This window comes from Podarcis bocagei, assembly GCF_964188305.1.
Source record: "Podarcis bocagei genome assembly, chromosome: 2".
NCBI classification, from domain to species: Eukaryota; Metazoa; Chordata; class Lepidosauria; order Squamata; family Lacertidae; genus Podarcis; species Podarcis bocagei.
Window position 1 is genome coordinate 66936859 of NC_138126.1, and position 22219 is coordinate 66959077.

The 22219-nt window shown below is 48.7% G+C and overlaps 1 protein-coding gene across 2 annotated transcripts; it reads left to right on the forward strand.

The window, feature by feature from the left end:
• The first annotated feature begins 6213 nt into the window (after positions 1-6213).
• HAND1 (heart and neural crest derivatives expressed 1) lies at positions 6214-14286 on the forward strand. Of its 2 annotated transcripts, none has more exons than XM_081185310.1 (2): positions 6214-7092; positions 12912-14286. In XM_081185310.1, the coding sequence occupies exons 1-2, from the start codon at positions 6457-6459 to the stop codon at positions 13011-13013; spliced, it is 738 nt and encodes a 245-aa protein (XP_081041436.1). In that variant the 5' UTR covers positions 6214-6456; the 3' UTR covers positions 13014-14286. The 2 variants fall into 2 exon arrangements, with proteins under 2 accessions (XP_081041436.1, XP_081041437.1); XM_081185311.1 differs by having other exon boundaries at positions 12915-14286.
• The last annotated feature ends 7933 nt before the right edge of the window (positions 14287-22219 follow it).

Genomic DNA, 22219 nt, shown 5'->3' on the forward strand with positions numbered 1-22219 from the left:
AATGGGTTATTTAACCATACCGGTTAAATAAATATGATAGGATACTATTATACGAGGGAAGGGTGTTTGCCATAGACCTACGCCCGCCACACCTAAAGTCCCCTGTTTGTGGGCAAACATGGTCACGCTGTAATCCTGAACTAATCAAAGAGCAGCGCGATCCTAAGAGCATTGCCTCTGCTGTAGATTCTAGGGGGTACCATGGGACTCAACTTCCAAGTACGGTAGCTAAGGCATTGGATGGCAGCCTACTTTGTCTAGACGCTTTCCCAAAAGATCAAGATGATCTACAAGTTATTGTATGAAGGACCACCCATTTTGAAATTAGTCCAAGATTTTTATTAGGATGTAGATCCCAGCGAAGGCGCTTCGGGATCGAGGTGTCCAGCTGCGTTCTGGAGCAGGCCCATAAGTGGGAGGAAATGAACTCCGTTCAGTTTACAGGACACACTTCCGAGTAAACATCATTAACATTGGGGATGTCACAATGTTTAAATGTTGGTGTTATTAACGCTTGGAGGTTTGTTCTAAGCCAGGCACAGCGCTTGGTTTCGCAGAACCGGTAAGAGCGACAATACTTTGCATTTTACTTGGGGACGCAAAGTGCTCAAAGCGCTTCTTATTCACTGTCCGGATTGTCTTTAAAAGCCATGCCGTCAGGAAGATCAGAAGCCTGGTGTGATCAGCCTATGGCTACTGAGGTGAGAGTCACCTGGCTCAGTGTGTCTAAACACTTGCAGCGGATCCTAGACGTGTCTACTCCCAACTAAGCCCCCCCCCGACCCCCAATTCAATAGGACTTATTTCCCAAATCAATGTGCGCAGGGCTACAGCCTTTCAGGTGGAAACTGATTTAGAATATAACCACGGCTGGGTGCGCTGATACGGGAGATATTCTGCTCCAGGATGGGTCTTCTGTTTCCAGCTACCCAACGGCTGTATTAATTAATTTTAGATTCAGGGCTAAAGAGAGAGGGCCCCTCTTTAAATCACAATGTGCGCCTATTACTTTGCTTGCTTCTCGTGGTCTTGTGGGAGGGGGCTCTTCAGAGAGGAAATGTTTGTACCGTCATCCTTACTGCAAAGGTCATAAACCAGCCCGGCTGCTGTCTTCCTGCTCATTCAGCTAAACTGGGCCCGGGCATTTGCGCCCAAGTTCTGCTCTTGTGGCACCACTTCCGTGCGTACACTTCCACTGACTTCTGGGAGAATCTGCAGCACCCAGAGCTGTTTCAGCGCCTCGCCATCTCAGTGGGAAGCGACCTAGAGGTGGAGGTGAGCCCCCTCTCTCTGGGGGCTCCTTCTCAACCCCAGCTACCCCTCCCCGGGCTACGCGTGGCTTTCCCTGGCGGACCCTGGTCCCAGTCTCTTGCAGCTCCTTTCTCTTTGGCTGCAGGTCCCGCAAATCCCCCGCCCCGTCCAGTAGCAAATGCTGCTTCTTTTGTACTTCTTGGCTCGACTGATAGACGGGCTGGAGGGACTCAAGGCAGTTCTTTGGCCTCGACCGGGCTTCAGGGCTTTCCTGTACAAAAGAGCTGGCGAAGCCCATTGCGCTTTGAAGGTGTGGAGGGAATGGCGGCTTCTGGAGAGAGCTCCTGAAAATACTGGACCGTCTTCGTGGGGAAAACCTTCCTTCTCAAATGTGCTCCGTTCCGGGTCTTCCTCTTGGAAAGTCTGAGGACCATTGGCTGGCTTCTCAGCATATTGCCCATGTTCAAAGGCATTCTTACCTTTCCTCGTCATCACACCAAACGAAGTTGCAAACAGGTTATGAGGCTGGATACCGTGTGTGGGGTGAAGAATATCTTATTCTTCATTGCCGTCAACGTTGCTATCATCCAACTTGTGAAATTCACTATTCACTGCCGCAAGATGTGATAAGGACATAAAAAGAGTCCTTCCCACCAGATGCCTCTGGAAAGACTAGGAACAGGAGATGAGCACCCCCAGCACACTCCCTCTTGGGATGCTCGGCAGCTGGTATTCAGAGGCCTCCTTCCTTTAATACTGGAGGTAGTAGAGCCAACACCACTAAAAGCCACTGGGCATGGCCATTGGTTTAGGATGCAATCCTATGCACACTTAATGAGAAGTAGGTTTAATTAAACTCAGTGGGGCTTGCCTCTGAGTAGACAGTCACAGGATTGCAGACACTGAGGTCCAGCACCGAGGGCCTTCTGGCGGTTCCCTCACTGCGAGAAGCCAAGTTACAGGGAACCAGGCAGAGGGCCTTCTCGGTAGTGGCGCCCTCCCTGTGGAACGCCCTCCCACCAGATGTCAAAGAGAACAACAACTACCAGACTTTTAGAAGACATCTGAAGGCAGCCCTGTTTAGGGAAGCTTTTAATGTTTGATGTATCATAGTATTTTAATATTCTTTTGGAAGCCGCCCAGAGTGGCTGGGGAAACCCAGCCAGATGGGCGGGGTATAAATAATAAATTATTATTATTATTATTATTATTATTATTATTATTATTATTATTATTATTATTATTTAGATGGCTTTAAAAGAGGGACCATACCTTAGGCCTATCAAGGATTATTTGGCACAAGAAGAGTGTGCTTTGACTCATTCCAGAGGGGATGACTCATTGGGCCACAGGGGAGGACTGTGGGCTTCACAGAGGCATGTGTCTGGCTAAAAGGGACCAGGCTGATAGGGAACAAGGAGGGTTCACCCATATAAACCAGCACATACACTTCTTATTGGATCTCCCCTGTCGCCACCCCCACCCCCCAAATTCCAGCAGAAGGTGCCAGCTCTGAAGGCAGCCCAGAATCTCTTGAGGGTGGGAGAGGGAGGGTGGATCTGTGTCATCACGGATGTGGTCACCTCAGGAGCCACACGGCCCATCGTGCTGCCCACTCCTCACCATGCCCACTCCCTCCTTTGGCCATGCTGACTAGTGCTGAGGAGAGTTAGACTCCAAAAACATTGAGAGACCCAACAACATCAAAGTCTCACATCAAATATAACTGATCTGTAGAAAGGAGTTTAGGATCTGAAAATAGAGGCGATGGATGTGATTTTGTAACCCAAGAAAAACTTTAATTAATTAATTTAAAACTTTAATTAAAACAAAAACATTGAGTGGGCCACAGTTTAGCCATCCTTGGATCACACAATGGGTGTTGGTTGAGGGATGGACCATAATGTATAGAAGCAGGTTATATGTGGAAAACCCTATGCTTCTGGAGACAAGTGACAGGATAAGGCCTTCAAGCGATTTTTGTGAGCCTCAGCCAGCACTGCCAGTCGCTGTGTCCAACAACACTCCTGGCCTAGAAGCTAGAATTGTCTGACTGGCCCCTGTTGGAGACAGAATGACCTGTTCTGGTCCCTAAAGGCAATTCCTCAGTTCTTCAGTGTCTTTGTCACCTAGAAACAATGGATTTAATGGGAAGTCACGGCACCAACAACCTCCCAGGCTGTGATATTATTAAAAAGGCTTCTCATCATATTACCTCAGGAAGGCAAAGTTCAGAAGGTTCCTCTGAAGCGCCTTTAGTGCTGAACCAGACAAAGATCCCCAGTTTCTTTGGTATTCCCTTTTTAAAAACACGGGAGACAAGGGGAAGAAATAAAACAGCACGTGCAAAAGTTTTCGGCCTCCGTGGTTGAACTGATAAGGTCCCATTTTGTGGTTTCCTCCAGTCATTCCTGTGACTTCATTCTCTCGAATATGGAGAGAAAAGAATTAAAAACGCAGAGAAGGGGCACACCCACCCGTACGCAGGGAATTTAGCTTACACACAAGAGAAATTCAGACAAGTTATCCATTTATTTCTTCCGCTCCAGACTGCTCAGAATGAAAATAAAATAAAAACGAAGGGAAGCGCCCTGACCGCCCCAGGCCCGCTCCTCACAGCTGCCCCCTCCCGCAAGCCTAAAATGATGTTATTTGCTTCTTCCTCAAACCACACTGAGCTTTCAATGTCATTCTTACTTAGCGGCTATGGGTATGTTAACAGAAGCGGTATATTACGCAAAGCAATCCTAAGCAAAGCAATGTATGTTCACGAGGTTTAAGATCGCAGCCTTACTTTACATAGGTCGACTCAAGTGTAAGCAGGTTTGACTCAGTCCCGTTGGAATTACTTAGGCTGGAGTGTGCCCACGCCCCATCTGGGCTCCCTCCGAGCCTTTGGGATGGCGCCGGCTAGTCAGGTGAAGACCAGGCCGAAGCAGTCTTCGCTGACGTCCCTACCTCCGGATCACGGGAGAGCCGAGGTTGCCCCCGAGAAAAAGCATGGAGCCCTGTGGGTTACTTACACAGAAAAACATGAAACGCGCACATAGTTCCAAAACTCATATAGATGCGTGTACACAAAATTTCATACTTCCTAGTGGGGAAACGGATCGCGCATACAATATTAACCACAAGGAGGACTGTGATCCAGAGAGTCCAGAGATCTCCCACTCTCACCTTTACCCCCATCCTAAACGTGGTTTTTACTCCCATTCATTCCACTGCTGGCTGTAATCCGACACCTGTGTAAGCAAACTCCATTGAACCCTGCACAAGTGCCAATTTCCTGGGCCCTGGGTGCCCGAGTACCCATAAAATTCCCCATGAAGGGGCCCGGACACCTACACATTTCGGTGCCAGGGCCATGCATGCTGCATGGCAATCTGGCACCTACGGTCGCGGGGCCACGTTGGCACTCCTGGAACCCTGCGGGTTTTGCTCGAGGAACCTTCAGAGGACCCGGCTGTCTATGTTTTCGAATTATCCAGGGAGGATGTTCTCCTGCGCAAGCTCCAAACGTAACCACAGAAGCTGTTGGAAGAGATCTTTCTGCCAGATCCTGACCTTAATTGCTTGGCCGGTAAATATCAGAGCAAGCGGTTTATAAATAACCCTTGAACTTTGGGCGACAGAAGTCAATGGGGACTGCGGATTCCCAACTAAGGTGCTTGCGAAACACGAAGATCTGCGGGCCTCTACCAAGCGCATCGCTGCTGGTAGCTAGTGATGGAATTCTACCTGTACACTTAGTACACGCATACATTCGTGGACACTGGGGGTGGCTTACAGCAACACAACATACCAATGATATGCTGGTCTATTTCTCAGGGGCGCGTGTGACCTTGGCATAGCCTTAACGCTGACATTTTAGGAAGCCTCCTTAGAAGGAGGCGAGTCCCACTGAGCTCTGTGGGGCTTACTCCTGAGTAAGGCTGCAAGGCCACAACCACTTGGAGTAGCTTCTGGGTAGACTAGGGCTGCACTGCAGATACGCTTTGGATTGGACCACACTCAGGGATCCTTATTCATTCATTGGTCCTCTAGTCTTCTTTCCAAAGCAAAGTGCTTGGTGGTGGGTGCCGCTGGTCTGCCAGGGCTGGGCTCCGACTCCGAGGGTGGTCCTAGAGCACCCTGGTTCTGGCTACAGCATATCTTGTCGTCGTTCTCAGCCGATCCGGATCAAAGCGATCTTGAATGCAGTTCCTCGGAAGCAATATCCAGGGAAACCATCCGGGACTGGACTTCCAAGGAAACTCTTGCAGGGTTTATAAGGAGCGGAAAGTTTTCTTTCCCGAGCTCCTCCAACAGTAAATAGGAACCTGTCTTAGCACAGGGGCCTGTTGCCAGCCCGGATCCCATGCCTGTTTTCTCAGAAGGAAGTCGCGCTACCTTCCGCGGTAGATAAGTGCGCAACCTCAGGCGCGCTTTCATAATAACTTCCGCGGGATTTCCTTCCAATACGCGAGGGCTGGGAGGGCGAATGTGGTTGTGCTCACAAACCCTGGCTCCGGGTGCTTGATGGTAGCACTCGAAGAAATAACAACACCCCTTTGGGTGAGGAGATCGCTGGGGTAGGTTGACCACTGAGAAAGCTGGACTGGATCCAGCAAGTCTCTTCTTAGGTGTGCCACTGAACTGACGGCGGCAGACCATAGGGCCTGGGAGGGCATGGTTCAAATGCCCACTGGGCCATGCAGCTCACCGGGTGACCTTGGGGACACGGTGGTTGTGGGAGCGGGGAGAACCACGCAGACCAGCTTGTAAGCTCCTTGGAGGAAAAAGTAGACGGGGAATGCCAAAAATAACCCAAAACTGCAATACTGTTTCTATGCACCACGAATGTGGTCGAGGTCGACGCCTCTTGGGTCTTGGGCGGTGGAGTGGGGACTGACTGAGCCAGCCTCCTTGCTCAGGGGCAAAACCACTCCGTCCCGGGTTCGCTTCCCTCCTTGCTTGTGTGCTTGTGCGTGCGTCTCTCTCTCTCCTCCCCTTCACCGCAGCGTGACATCAAAGAGCCCACCGCTGCATAAAGGCCGGCCGAGTTGCTGGCTGCAGAGCAGGAGGGCTGAGGCGAGCGCGGCAGAGAGGGAGCGCGCCGCTGGACCACGCAACTTGGACGGCGCGCCCGCAGCGTGGGCGCCCCTCGGGGCCGAGCCCCGCATGGCTTCTTCGTAGCGCCGGAGACCCAGGGGCGCCGCCGTCGCCATGAACGTGGTGGGGAGCTACCAGGGCCACCCCCATCCTCACCACCACCCGCACCACGGCGCGCTGCTCCACCCACACCACCCGCACCACGAGCCGTTCCTCTTTGGGCCGCCCGCGCCGCCGCCTCCGCCGGCCCCCGGCCGATGTTTCCCGCCGGCCGAGCGGCCCTTCGCGCAGGGCTGGCTGCTCAGCGCAGCCTCCGACCTCTCCCCGCCGCCTCCGCCTCCTCCTGAGTTGGTGTGCGCGGCAGCTGCGGCAGCGGCTGCAGCGGCCGCCGGGCTGGGCTCGTCGGCTTCGCCCTCCTCGTCGTACGGCGGCAGCCCGTCGGAGCTGGGCGGGCGGCTGAGCGCGGCGCGCCGTCGGGGGGCGTCTTCGTCGTCGGCGCCCGGAGCGCCTCGCAAGGAGCGCCGCCGCACCGAGAGCCTGAACAGCGCCTTCGCCGAGCTGCGCGAGTGCATCCCCAACGTGCCGGCCGACACCAAGCTGTCCAAGATCAAGACGCTGCGCCTGGCCACCAGCTACATCGCCTACCTCATGGAGGTGCTGGCCAAGGACGGGCCGGCCGCCGAGGGCTTCAAGGCCGAGCTCAAGAAGGCCGAGCCCCGCGACGCCGCCAAGAGGAAGCGCGAGCAGCCGGTAAGGGCCCGCGCGAAGGCGCTCTGCACGCGCTCAGAGGCGCCCTCCCCTCGAACGGGAGGAGCGGGGCAGAAAAGCGAGTCTCCTGGTTCCAGACGTAGCGGGATGAGTGGCGGCTCCCTATAAGGGGTGGAAACAATACCTTTGTTTCTGCACAGGCTTTAGGGCAGCTGCACCGAGCGTAGCCATGGCCGAAACTTAGAGGCGCGGGGGCTAGGGGTGGGGAAGAGACACTGCTCAGTTCCAGGGAATTGCAACCCCTGCCGCTTCACCCGGGAGCTCAGCCGTCCCATAGCGGAGGGGAGGAAAAGGCACATTGGAGATTGTCTTCTCGGCCAGGTCTGACCACCTGAGCGAGCCTGATCCTGCTCCCACGGGTTTCCGCTTCCAGAGAGTGGACCTCTCTGCCCCAGAACAGGCGCCCCCCCCCCCCCAATTCCAGGTCTTCGTCTCCGAGCCTGTCCCACATTAAACTTCAGGTAAGAGGCTCATGTGAGGTAATGGTGCTCCAGTTAAAGAATAGCTATCCCAAACAAGGTTCTGTTTTTCTCTGAGGCTGATTTCCTCGGTGGGGGTAATTAGAGTAGAGGCCTGGACATAGCAGTGGGGCATGGAAGGAGCCCCACCCCTCCTGTGGGTAGAATTAGGCTGGCAGGCTATAGAGCCCCTCGGAATCATTGGCAAATCTCTGCTTGGTTTTTAGAAATGATTCCCGCCTGGAGCAAGAGAGAAATGAGCTTGCTTTTTCTATGTGTGTTTTTAAGATGGTCCAGTATTTTGTTGGATATCAAGCCCACTGACACTTACGGAAGTCCAAGTGAACAGGGTAAGGAAGGAAAGGGTCCTCCTTTAAGTAGAGTAGAGTGGATATTAGGGTGGCAAGTTGGGGAAACTAAATTTGCTATGCGGTGGGTTTGGGAGATGGAAAGATTAGAGATGAGATTTGGCGGCCTGGGTACTTAAACCTCAATTATTAAATCAGAAGAACGCAATAAGAGCCCTGCCGGATCAGACCCAAGGCCTCTCTCGTCCAGTATCCCTGTTTCTCACCAGATGCCCCTGGAAAGCTTCCTCAAGCCGAGCAGGAGAGCAAAACAGCTCATTCTTGCTCTGGCTCCCCAGCGACTGGGATCTAAAAGCGTGCCAAGGAAAGCCTAGGCCTCTGGCCTTTGGATCTAAACGAGCCTTTCTGCACTGGTGTGGGGGGTGAGGGTTTCTTCTAGACTAAGCAACCAGCCTTCAAAGGAGGGCTGCGGGTTTAATACCCACCCAATCTGAAGCCCTTTGTCCCACAAAACAAAGCTTCCCATACCCACCGCATCCCTTGGTGGACTCATCCTGCCGGTCGTGTCTGAATCAGGGCCATAAAGACTGTGTGGGTAAAAGCGTTCGGCAGTCCAGGTTGGAGACCTGGGTCGGTGGATATGCGCCCCCCCCCCCAACTGATGCTTTGCGCGCGAACCCTGTTGCATGGAATGAATTGCATGACATTTTAGCAAGGAATGAACGCAGAATGGGACACTGTGGCAGGCAATATTTCAGGAGAAGTAATGTGGGACTCTGGAGCCTCTCTCCGACCCCCTTCCTAATGTGCCAACTGCCGTGGAGATCTCAATCTCTCGGGGAAAGAAGGTCGATTATTTCATTGCATTGCATGCCTTCCGATCTTCATCCGTTAACAGATCAGCATTCTAGGCAGGGGAAGGGGAGTCGCTCGCTCCCCTGTTTCAAGACCGCGGGGGAATTGCTCCTAGGGATCCCTCTGCTATGGTCATGTCTAATAAGTAACCGTCTGTAACAAATGTTCCCTGCGTCCGCCCTCCAAGCGCCCTTTTTAAACTTGACTCTGGCCTAGGCCAAGCCTTTCGGCTTTGCTAACGATCTGCCCTCGGCCCCCTGTCGCGCAGTCCCCGACATCGCGTGATTTAGGATGGCAGCTTTAGGCCTCCATCCATCCTTCACGCGTCTTTGGAAGCGTGCAGTTGTACATACTTCTGAGTAGACAAGCGTGGGCTCGCGCTGCACGTGAGTCATTCGTTCTCTTGGTTTGATTTCCCTTTAGCGTGGATGTGAGACGGTGGAGGACAGAGCCAGACTGAGCTGCGTGAGGGCGGTCATTTCTTGCAAGTGTTGCCCCCAGTTCTGCATTCTGCAAGACGCGCCCTTCCTTGACAAGAACTGCTCCCTCGCACGGAACGTTCTTTGCCGGAGGGAGAATCGGAATCCGGCCTTGGATGAATGAGCCATCCAAATGTCGTGTTGCGCCCCCTTTCTTTACACCCCGAAATAATATATATTAATTACTATGGTTAAAGGAAGCAGACCTAGAAGGAAAAGAATGGCGAAGGTTCTGACCGCGAGTTAAAGCGGTGAGATCGCCCGCGGCCATCTTCCTTCTTTTAGGTCAGATTAACCCCGGGTGCAGGTTTATTTATAAACATGCCTCGCTGCAAGAAAAGTGTTTGGAACTCCGCTTTCTGGAAAGTTAGAAGTGACTCGTCTATTGTGCTGTCCGAGGAATGCTCTTCTAGAATAGCAATTTTGTTCTTCCGGCGTTAACGCATCTGAAACAACGCCATCCGCGCACAAGAGTTACATTGTTGCGCAAGCAACAGCAGACAAGCATTGACACACTAGTGTTGCCTCTCACAAGAGTATAATAATGGTGACAGTGGTTGCACAATGTGTATCCTGCAAGTGCAAATGACTCATTGGAACTGGATTTTCTGCAAGATTCAACACAAGGCTTCTGCTAGCAGTCTGGTTTCTGCGCTGGCAGCATTACACCATAGGAAGGTTTTCAGAAGTAGTAACATTTTCAAGGGGGAAATAGCAGACTGTTGAGGCAGAAGCAGGAGGGAAATGGCATGCCCTGTGAACGGGCATGGCTGGCTGGCTGGCTGGCAGGCAGGCATCTTGGACAGGAGGTGCAACAGGCCCCGCTTGTTCTGATCCACAAGTTATCCTTTTGATTTCTATTCGCTGCCCTAGCGTTAAGCAGCTGCGTAAAGACATCGAGGCAACCCAACGTAATTTGCGGGCTGGTTGTGGGGTCTCAGGAGCTTCTTCCTGATTGCAAAAGCGGCGCTCTCCTCTTAAGATGTTACCCAGGGTTGCCGGCGACTAACGTTTACTCAGAGCACACTCACTGAAATTGATGGCCATAACTAACTGAAGCCAATTAGCTTCAATGGGTGTACTCTGAGTAAAAGTGCGTTCAGTAGTCAGCGGCTCAAAGCGCCTTCTCTTCACCCCGCAAGTTGGCCATCGAAGACAGCTGCAAATTCTATGCAAGCTTCCTTGGAAGTCCAGTTGAACTCAGCGGCGCTTGCTTCTGAGTAGACACGCGTAGGATCTGGCGGTAGAAAAGTCCCAATACTTTTGGAAACAGCGGCCGAAATGAAATGGCCAGCTTTTCTTTTCTTTTTCTTCCAGGCCAGGAACCGCATCCTTTTTGGAAGATCGGACTGCAACAAATAGTTTTTTTAAAAACCCGGTGGGGGAATGTTGAATGTACCCCACACCCCTGGAAAGATAGGGAAGATGCAGGGAAGCCTGTCAAATATTGCGCCGCTACTTAAACACCCCACATCCCTTTTAAAATGGCATGTAGCTCTCTTGGCCCAGTCCTCTCTAGGGACGTTCCGTTGATACCGGTCCTTTTCTTGGCGCCTCTTTCGCAAGTTTGCATAGGTTTTTTGTTCTGGGGCTCAAGAAGGCGGCATAACGCAAGAGATTGTTTCAAAATCCTCCAGGAGCGATGAAAGGCAACTCTCGACTTCATTTCCTCATCTCCTGTTCCCCTTTCTGGCGGGACTTAGAAATGCGCCATCGAATTGCCATCTAATTGCCAGAGCTGTTTAGAACTGTTAAGGTTATTTGGATGTGGGTTTTGGGGTGGGGTAGGGCGAGCAGAGAGAATTGTACACAATCTGGAAGGAAGGCGGGCGGGGGGGATAATAATCCCGTATCTTCGCCGCTTTTGGCTGCAATTGCTTCCCGCAAAAAAAACTTCTCCGAGCAAAACCAAGGCGCAAGGAATATAAATAAGCGCACGAGGTGAATTGGGACCGCTCCAAAATACGCCCTGGAAGAGTTCCCTCAACAGTACTGTAGTGGTCTTTCCCCCATTTTTCTTTTAATGGAAGCTTCTCCCCAATAAAATAGACCAGCAAGGGCTTGGGAGGGGGCTGTTCTTCAGACCACACGTTCCTGCTGCCAGTAGAATACAAGCCACCTAAATCTCGACCCCCCCAAAAAAGAAACCCTCTGAAATTGAACAGGAGCGAAGCTGGTTCGGCTGTCCTGAGGCTTCCATTTATTTATTTTGTATGCTAATAGATTTCTCTCTTGCTCTTCAATATAAATGCATTCAGGCCATTTCAACCCACCCTTTCCTGGAAGTGTAAAAATGGAGGAGGGGGGGAATTGACCGTGAGACGTACTGCTCCTGCTTTTAAAGAGGCTCTGCGCTTCTTCTCCCTCTCTCAATGACGGCGTTTGGCCGGTCAGTTTTCGATACTGTTTCAATACAGAAAAGTATCAGGCCATAGAAACATTAATCGAATTCGATTTCAGCTGCCATCTTTATCATCATAATCATTATTCAAAATTTGTATTGCAATATAATTCTCAATCTCAATTTCCTCCATTTCCCGTCCCGGTGTGGATTCCTCTCTCCACAGTTAAAAGAAGGCGCTTAATCAGTGAATTTAAAATAATTTAAAAAAGGAAAAGGAAAAAGGAATTCATTCATCCATCTTTATTCCTTTGCGTTCGCTCTCGTTGAGGGGAGATAGAGGAGGAGCCGGATTTGAAAATAAATACTGTAATAACTAAATGACCGAGTTGCAAATACTTCCCAAGGGTAAATAAATTAGCATCTGCAAAGTTTATACTATTCAAGAGCCTGTATAAACCCCGCGATTTATTTATTCGGTCCCGTTGCCCGGAGTTTTTTTTCGCGGAGCGGCCTCGGCAATTAAAAGACTCATAACCGGCGTAATTTAGTAGAGGGCTCCGACGTATTTACCAAAACGCAGCCTCCTATATTTATAAAAGGGCTGCAAATAGAGACTGAAATTTATGGCCTTCCGCCTGATTATCTAATACTCATAAACAGATGAACAACTCCGGGGTCTTCTTTACAGCCTTCCGGGCGAAATTTACAAACAGTGGCCTCGTGGACGGCAGAAGGGCTCGCCATGCAAACTCCTTCCTTCCTTCCTTCCTTCCTTCCTTCCTTCCTTCCTTCCTTCCTTCCTTCCTTCCTTCCTTCCTTCCTTCCTTCCTTCCTTCCTTCCTTCCTTCCTTCCTTCCTTCCTTCCTTCCTTCCTTCCTTCCTTCCTTCCTTCCTTCCTTCCTCCCTCCCTCCCTCCCTCCCTCCCTCCCTCCCTCCCTCCGCCTGGCTTTCTCCTCTGCCTTAGGCACGACCCCACCAAGACCAAGCGCTTTGCAAGCCCCTCCGTCGATTTTCGTTGCAGAGGCAGGAGCTGGCGCCGCTTGCATCGCCTGCGAGGACTGTTAAGCGCGCTTCGCAGGGGCTACGTTGGGCCTTTTAGGACAATCGATATGATTAGTAGTAGGGTCCACTTATTAGGAACGGAGCCACCCTTGAGCACAGGACGACCTAGGGAAGGCAGTGCAGGCGCCCTCCTAAAGCGTACTTTCTCAAGAGTAACACGCTTAGGATGGCTCCCCTCTACATTTCCCTGCTTTCTTTTCTTCTGGTGACGATGCTGATTAAAGCGTAATGGAGATTCATTCCCTCCTGGTTTTTGTTTCTTCCTCTTTCCTCCCCTCCCCTCTCCCCCTTGCAGCAGACCGAGGGCTATTCTCACGCTTTAGGCCACGGAGAAAAACGGCTTAAGGGCAGGACTGGCTGGCCTCAGCAGGTCTGGGCGCTGGAACTGAATCAATGAATGAAACCAGGAACCGTTTCCAGAGAACCGGCTCCACCAAGCTGGCTGGGAGGAGGACTGCGCGCGCGCCCAGGATGGGGGACCCTGTTCTCCCTGGTTGGTCTCTGCCCCATCCCTCGCGCACCCCAAATCCCCAACACTCAGAAGGAGAGAGAGAGAGAGAGAAATCGCCCGCGACCCGCTTTTTTGTTTGTTTCCGTCTGTTGATCCGCCCTCCCCTTCGCAGCCTTGGAACGGGGAACCGGCGGCCGCCTCAGTGAGGACGAGGATCATGTGCAATGTGGAGGCTGCAGAAGGGGGAACAGAGAGGGGGGGGCCGACACGCCTGAGAACGGAAAACTCCCCCTTCCCTGAAGCCAGTAACTCGCTGGCTTGAAAGCCCGGCGAGGACCTGGACGTCAAACGATGGACCGTCTGCGCCGTCGGAAGTCAGGCAGGAAGAAGCCTTGCCGGAAACCAGCGCGGAATATCGCGTCGTCTAATGTCGCTTTTGAATGTCTCATGGAACCAGGGTGCCACAGATGTAGATGTATATATATATATATATATATAGCTATATCACGCGGGATTGTGTGCGGACCTGAAAGGGATCTTGTGTTGCACAAAAGAAGGTGGAAGGCCCGCCAGCCGATCCTGACTTGAGAGTGATTTCCATTTGCTGTCAAGCCATTGCTGAAGGGGGGGGGGAGTGGGAGGGGGGAGGAAGAGAAGAGAGGTTGATAATCCGATTTCATCACAATTTAGGCTGCAGCCCGAAACATCCTGTTCGTTGTGAGGATCCCATCGAACAGGAGGAGTACACCACTCTATTAACGCCAGGCCACTCTTGAGGCAACAACTTTTTTTCTGCATGTCAGCGTGCGGATCGGAGCCTTTGCTTCCTTTTCAAAATCTATAGGATTCCCCCGCCCTAGCAGGGCTGTAGCTGGAAACCTGAGCACATAAACGGATTTGCTCAGGAGTAAATCCCACAGCTAGGAATGGGATTACTTCCTGGCAAGGATGGAAGGATGCAGATAAGAGCTGGAGGAGTTAAATCCCACATTTGGACACGATCCAGCCCACATTAAGAACCCCCCAAATTGGATTTCCAAACTCTTGGCTTGGGCTGGACCCATCCCTCGGATTTCAGTGGGGCCAGCTATGCGGCCCTCCAGGGGCTTATTCCAAAACCGCCACCCCCCTCCCCATCGGAGTCCATGAAGCTCCTTCAATAAACCACCTGGGGGTGTAAGGGGGGGCAGGGGGGTTGCTGCCCCTCCATCAATAAAAATCAATAAAAATACATAGCAAACTGAGGTTCTCCCCCCCTAACAAAAGGCCTGCCCCCCAACAAAAATCCTTGCTATGACCATGAAACCACCTGAGTCAATAAACCACATTGAAGATCACAGCCTGCAATTCTAGGCAGAGCCAAAACTTTCAGGTCCAGGTTGCAGAAATGGAAGGAGGCTCGCTTTGGCTGTAACCTGGCTGCTTTCTTCTGTCTCTGTGCCCTAGGTTTACATTTCCTCTGCTTTCATCCCTCTCCTCCCCAATTAAAAGAGAATCCAGTTCAGAAAGAAAGGTGCAAAGTGAAAGAACAGGACCCCCAATCTGCTCCTCCTGTTGTAAATGCACTGTCGCCTGCCTGGCCTGGGTATTGCCTGTGGTCGATGGGAGAATTGGCCATGCACTCTAGAGACACTCTCCCCTACAGACGTGCATGAGCTTTCCATACCTTCCTCCCACCACCACTTCACTCATTCCCTGCACCCTCCCAAGTTTGGGGGATTGGTTCCTCCTGCACTTGTGGGGGAGGGGAATACTGGGCATGATCCAGCTACAATTAAGCACCATTTAAAAGGTCGCCTGGTTTCGGCCAGAGAAAGTTCAGCACATAGTGACCTGCACATGGCGTTGAAACCAGTGATTCCTGAGGATGCTTCCCTGTGGCAGGCTTGTGTGTTGTGCCTAGTGTCGTTATTTGTTTCAATGTAAATAAACACAAGGTCTCCCCCTCCGACCATGTCTCTCCTCTCCCAACATCATTGATTCCATTTCATATTTTTGTTTGGATGTATTTAAACTACCTAAATGGATGCATTTTATACATTTCCTGTACCGGGTTTTCTACCTCAAATCTGTATGACCACTTGCGAAGAGAACAGGTTTGCCTTGCCAAATATTTATGCGGATTTAAAGAATAATAATAATAATGATATTAATAATAAAGAAAAGCTTTATGAAGATTTTGCTTTCCTTAAGGCTATCACTCCCTAAAGTCAGACGGATTCCTTGTCTAATCAAGCTGAAACAGAGTGCAAAATCCTCTCTGTTTGAGTTTGGAATTTTTTTTCCTGTTTATGCTAATGGGAAAACAGCAGTGAGGGAGGAAGTATGAAATTTGCAAGAACAGAACTTGATTAGCAACAGGGAAATAAATAGTGGGGATATGATCCAGCGTTAAGCCCTACTGGTTTATATTTATATTTTTTATAAAGACTGAAAATTTCTGTCTAGAATCTTGTTTGCATCCATGAATTCCCAAGGTGACTGACTACTGTCAACCACCCTGTGCCTAGGAGAGATATAGCACAGGGTGGGTGTTCAAATAAATAGGGTGTCAATCATATTTATACATGAACAGAAATAACATGAAATTATTTTAAATATACATCATATTTTGAGAAAGCTCTATATTTATTGATATTGCTAGTTGCTGGTGCTGTGTCATAAACATATATGATTTAATGCTACAGAGAAAAAATGTTTATAGTTGTGGTAGTTGCTTGAGAGCTTGCAGACCCAACAGAGATTTAAAAAATAAATAAATAAAAGTCTTAGCACTAGGCAGGCAGACACAGACCATGATTCACAGCCCCATTAAATGTTAGTACATGGATTCTAGACAGTCGTGCCTTGATGCTAAGCACCTTGATTTGGAAGAGTTTATCTGAAATCACCAGAACTTGCATTCAAGTAAACATGGGACATGATTCAACCGAAGTGAGAAGGTTTTGGCCTCTTACCAAATTCAGTAGGAGAGTTAAGCACGGATTTGAATGTTTCCAACTGAAATCAAGGGGATGTCGGAAGAGAGTTTAGTTGAAGATTTAAGTGTGTGCTTCACATTCCTGGTGGAATTAATTGCTGTTAAAAATGTTTTTAAGCTTTTCAGTTTTACAAGTAACGGGATAACAACATTTACGTCGTCCTCCCCCTATTCTCAGCTGTCACTCCCCTACAGTGTCAGAAATGGTGAAAATAAAAAAATTCCTTCCAGTAGCACCTTAAAGACCAACTAAGTTAGTTCTTGGTATGAGCTTTCGTGTGCATGCACACTTCTTCAGATACACTGTGTATCTGAAGTGTATCTGAAGAAGTGTGCATGCACACGAAAGCTCATACCAAGAACTAACTTAGTTGGTCTTTAAGGTGCTACTGGAAGGAATTTTTTTATTTTGACTATGGCAGACCAACACGGCTACCTATCTGTAACTAGAAATGGTGAAAGTTAGTTTATTGAAAATCGTTGCTGATACCAAGTTTAAGCAATGTTAAGTCCTCTTTAAAAAATAAAAAAGAGGAAGAGTTTAAGCATGTATCTGCCATTGAAATAAATGGGATTTAAAAGTTGCCCCCTCTTAGATATATATATGTATAGTGTGTTTAGTATACACATTGAGACACCTTGGTGTGCTGACTTGGTATACATGAGCAGCATGCACATTATGGGCACTTTAATACGTTTCTCCATAGCATTTGTGGAGTGTACACATTATTTAACAGTGTTTGTGTTTTGATTAAAATGCAGGTGCCTAATATGGATTCAGAGGCACAGCTGTTATGTGGAAGAAGGGCCCAAAGAGTTAATCTGTCCCACTTCATTCTACACATCCCCCTCTTCTTGGTGATGACTCCATTTGTGCTAATGTGGCAAATCAAAAGGAAATATTCATTGTGAATTTCAAAAGAAAGGACAACACAGCATAGTTGCTTGTCTCTTCTCCCCCGCTCTTCAAGGCTTAGGAGAAAGAGCAAAAAGAGACAGATCCTAATGAGAGAGAATTCCACCCCCCTGCCTCTAAGAACTGTTGCATCAGGACAATTGTGCACTCGCAGATTTTGACAAATATTCAGAACTAGCATCAGAGAAGAGTCTACTATTTTAGAGCCCAAGTCTACCAAATTGGGTAGACTTGGTCTGATAAACTTGTTTCTCAATGGGTAGACCTGCTGTCTCGGTGATTTCTTCTCCCTGTAGTTGAAACCTTTCAATTCCCACTCCTACCCTCCCTCCAATTAATTGCTCAGCTACTTTACATTTCCCTTAATTAAAAAACAAAAGCATGACAAAACTGGACAACAGCACTTGATTAGACTGCGGTTATCGCCCCCCCTTTCCTCAGAAGAAAGGGTATTAAACTTTGCTTTTTGCAGGTCTAGCATAATCTCTAGCCCTGTCCAACAGGGATAAGCTAATGATGGACTTTATCTGCATTGGTACAGGCAGCACATTGAAAACCAATGTTGTTTAAATGTAAACATTGTAAAAACAATGTTTACAAACTCAGGGGAAGAAAAGAACATGTGGAAAAGGGTATGAAATTAGACCTGAATTAGATAATGGACAACGGTCTTTGCGGCTGCCTTTTTGTTTTTAGGTGGACACAACAGCTGCAGTGGGGCAGATCCACACTCAGGACACCAGTGTTGCTGCTGCTTACCTAGGGATGAGGCTGGGTGGGGATGAGATTGAGGCTTTGAGAGGCACCAGATAGACTCTTTTGGTGGTTCCAGGTGCCTCCACCCAGGCAGCCCCATCGAGGTAAGCAGCAGAAACAGTGGCGTCAAAAGGCGAGCTCCATTCTACCATGTGTGCTGCTACTGCTATTCTAAAAGCCTGGATTTCTGAGTAGTTTTTCATGGGGCGGCAATCACTTCTCCACCAAGGAAGGAAGCTTCAGTATGAATCAGGAAGTTCATTCATTGGGTGTGTCACTTGGGAATGCCTTTGACTAATTGCCTAGCCCTGCTTTCCCAAATGTCCCTCATTTGCACTGAAAGATAGAAACAGGCAGTCTCAAAAACACACTGGCCCAAGAGTTCATGCAGATTTAGCCTCTTCTTTCTGATTCTACAAGGGCTGGAGACTTGCTTAAAAAAATTAAAAGAGCCCGGGGGCTATAGTTTTAACCCCTCCTCACACAAACATCCATGTTCCAGCAAGATCTCCAGTGCTATGCCATTCCTACTAGACCTCCCGGGAAAGCTTTGATAGCAATAAACATGTTAGAGCACACAGTGTAGGATGCTGGATGCGTTCATTGTACTCCTTGGACTGCAAATTAGTGGGCATAAATCTTGATACTTAGAGAGAAGCTCCTCCCCTTTCCTCCTCATACCAAGTCACATGCATTGCCTTGACTTTTCTGGTAAGCTAGGAAGCTTACCAGAACATATTGCAATATATTGCAAATGTTGTAATAACTAAACCTAATTCAAACATGGGAACAGAATCTTGACGCATATATGAGAGTGAGTGTGTTACTCTTTTTCTGCCAAGTGCTGCCATTAAAGTAAGCCTTTGGGGAAGATGTCCAAAGCCCTCACTTAGCAGATTGAGCAGGGGGATCTACAAGGAAAGCAGAGCTGTTACACCACATTTCAAAGTCACTGTACTAATATATATTGCCCAGTGCAGGGTCTACAGATTTTGCCATAGGGGCAAAAATCAGCACAGCTGCACCTCTCCTTTATTTCTCTCTCCCTCCCTCTCTGTACACATGTGCATGCATGTGCACACTCACAAATATACATACATAATTCTGCCAAAAATATTTTTCTTGATTTGCATAACTAACACAGCATTCTTCATTAAGTATTCTCCCAAGAAGAGGGTTTTGTGTCATGGAGGCCTCAGTCCTACTTCTGTCCATTTTGTAAGCACCATGATTGAATTTAATAGGACTTAATTTTATGTAGACAGGGAGAGGTCTGCATTGCACTCTGAGAAAGAGAGATGGAAAAGGTCAAACTGCTCTTGACTTTCTGTCTCTTATTATAGAGTCTCTCACACATGGACATTTCCGGAGAATGGAAGGCAAAACAAAAGAGGGAGGGAACTAAAATTTTCATTAAAGCCCAGGTGTGGAAACAAATGGCAATTGTTATACAGTGGTCCCTCGGGTTACAGACGCTTCAGGTTACAGACTCCGCTAACCCAGAAATAGTACTTAGGGTTAAGAACTTTGCTTCAGGACGAGAACAGAAATCGCACGGTGGTGGCAGCGGCAGCGGGAGGCCCCATTAGCTAAAGTGGTGTTTCAGGTTAAGAACAGTTCCAGGTTAAGAACGGACCTCCGGAATGAATTAAGTTCTTAACCCAAGGTACCACTGTAAATGACAATCGTTAGCCCCTAGCGTCAAAGAAAAATTAGCACACAAAAGAACGGAGCTGAAAATGCATCACTATTGGTTCCAGGTGAACTTCACTGAGAAGAGCATTCCTTGCATGGGCAGCAGCCAGCCTGAAGGCCTGTTCTCCTGTTGTCACCCTCTGGGATACTCCTGTAGGGCACAGACAGAAGGACCTCGATGATCAAATCAAACGAGTTCTCTATCAATACAAAGAGAGAGACTAGAGGCACCCAGCAATGGACTGATAAGTGCCCAGAGGATCAAGGTCCTTAAGTGATTAGATGATTCCCTCTCCAAGTGTTGAATTCTTTCAGCTTCAGGCCTTGGGGGTGCTCCATGGAGTATGGGATGTTTATTTCAACCACCTAGGTTCCTTTATCCAGGCAGGATTACCAGTAAAACCAATAGAGGCCTTGCTTAGAGGAAAGGGGATTTGCAAGCTACATAATAAGCCACATATTCATAACATACCATGTTAATCATAATGGAATGCAAGCCAAACTGCTTTCTCTTGCTGTGTTGATCACGTAGATGACAGAGGATGCTGTTAACATATTGGCTCTATTGGTGGAAATACTTCTGGTAACAGGATTCATGAAAACGACCCCCATTCTTTCCCACACTTGCTGGCTTCATTCCTATAACATGGATTACTGAGGCTTTAATTTCATGACAGCAACAGCAGGGAAGGAAAACCCTCCGACGTAAAGAGGGGCCTAGCTGAGGTGTGAGCCCAGGAGATTGAGAAGGTAGCATAAATCGATGCAGTCAAGAAACCTGGTGACAATCCCATGGAGATTCTGCCACAACTGACATATAACCATTCTGTATGCTGCTCGAAGGTCATCTAGGGCCTTAAGTATCCCATTAGACATCAGGTGGAAACTGCAAACTATCCCAAGTATCCAGGAATCATTTAAGAACATAAGAGCAGCCCACTTGGACCAGTCCAATGGCCTCTCTAGCCCAGCATCCTGCTTTCACAGTGGCCAACCAGATGCCTATGGGAAGCCCACAAGCAAGGTCTGAGTGCAACAGTGCTGTCCCCACATGTGATTCTTAGCAGGTGGTATTCAGAGAGATACTGTCTCCAACAGTGGAGGTAGAATACAGTGGTACCTCGGGTTACATACGCTTCAGGTTACATATGCTTCAGGTTACAGACTGCTCTAACCCAGAAATAGTACCTCGGGTTAAGAAATTTGCTTCAGGATGAGAACAGAAATGGTGCTCTGGCGGCGCGGCGGCAGCAGGAGGCCCCATTAGCTAAAGTGGTGCTTCAGGTTAAGAACAGTTTCAGGTTAAGAACGGACCTCCGGAATGAATTAAGTACTTAACCCGAGGTACCACTGTATAGTCATCATGCCTAGTAGCCATGGATAGCCTTATCATTCCTGAATTTCTTTCCTCCTCTTTTGAAACCTAGTGTAGTGTCCACAACTACATTAGGGCTCTCTACATCAGTACACAATTTACATTAGGGATGGGGAACCTGAAGCCCTCCAGGTGCTCTCGGACTACAATTCCCACAATTCCTATCACAGGGCATGGCTGCTGGGGCTGATGGGCTCAAAACATTTATAGCCTTAGGATTTAAGGTATCAACCTAAGAAGAGAGAAACAGGTAGAAGAAATAATCATGGGAAATACTTGAAAGGAGAAATATGTTTGTGTGTGTGTTAGTTCTGTACCCTAAACCCAGTTGCTGGGTGTATGCCAGCATTCCACTGGAATTTCCCCCAGTGTGGACGGCACTCCTAGACCACACCTTCATGGGTCTATGTGCATATAAATAATGAATAGTCACAACTGAACCAGAGAAGAAGAAAGAAAGAAAAAGTTGCACAGTTTGCACAAACATTACACTCAGTTTATTTACACTGGGACAGACACCTTGGGCTGCTTTCTGGTACTGTACAAAATACTGTGCTGTGCCAGAAGCCCACCCCCCACCCTATGGCTAGGAAGAGGTGCTATTTCCTGACATTTCCCAGCTGTTTTTTCTCTGTGGTGGCAAGGGCTGGTGTGGCATAAGTGACTGAGTTATAAAACAAAAAAGACCCCCGTGTCCTTAGTTAGCCCCAGTCCCCGCTCTGTAATATGGGGAAAAATAATACCGACATTCTGGGACAGGGGAAGATTGTAAAGATCCCCAAAAGATAATAACAGATTTGAAGTGCTTTGAACACTAGAAAGCGCTCTGCAAACGTTATGGATGATGATGAGAATGCATTGTCGGCAAATCTCTCTCCAGTCATGGTGGCAAAAAGTATCCAAACAGGAGCCCATGCTTCTTTCCAAACATGGTAAATGTACATAAGCAGCATAAGCTGCAGATGCATCCTATAAGCCGAGTTCTTGTGAATGATTTCTGTTCCTTTGCTATTTGTCATTCAAAATGTGCCTGAATAGAAAGCATAAGCGCTGTGTGATCTGATAGAATATAAATGGTAACCCAGAACCACTCCTGGATTGGGAACACCCCTGAAGTTTCTGCTTTAATTGAATACAACGGTGAATGTTGCATTGGAGGTTTCAGATGCGCTGTTTAAAGTCCCAGTTAAAGTTTTTGCTGGACAGGAAAGAAAAATGACCTCCCTGTCTCCATTACGCAAGCCAGGAAAGGGGCATAGGACTATTAGGTGTGCCTCTTTGATCCTAGAGGCTAACCCTTGCCTTATATCATGTCTACACTTATCCCTGTACAGCATTAGCTCTTGTCAAGGCATTTTTCAAAATCTTAGCTACCCTCTCCACCCCCTTGTTGCTTAATTATCCGTTGAGAAATCTGAGAGGGCTCCCCC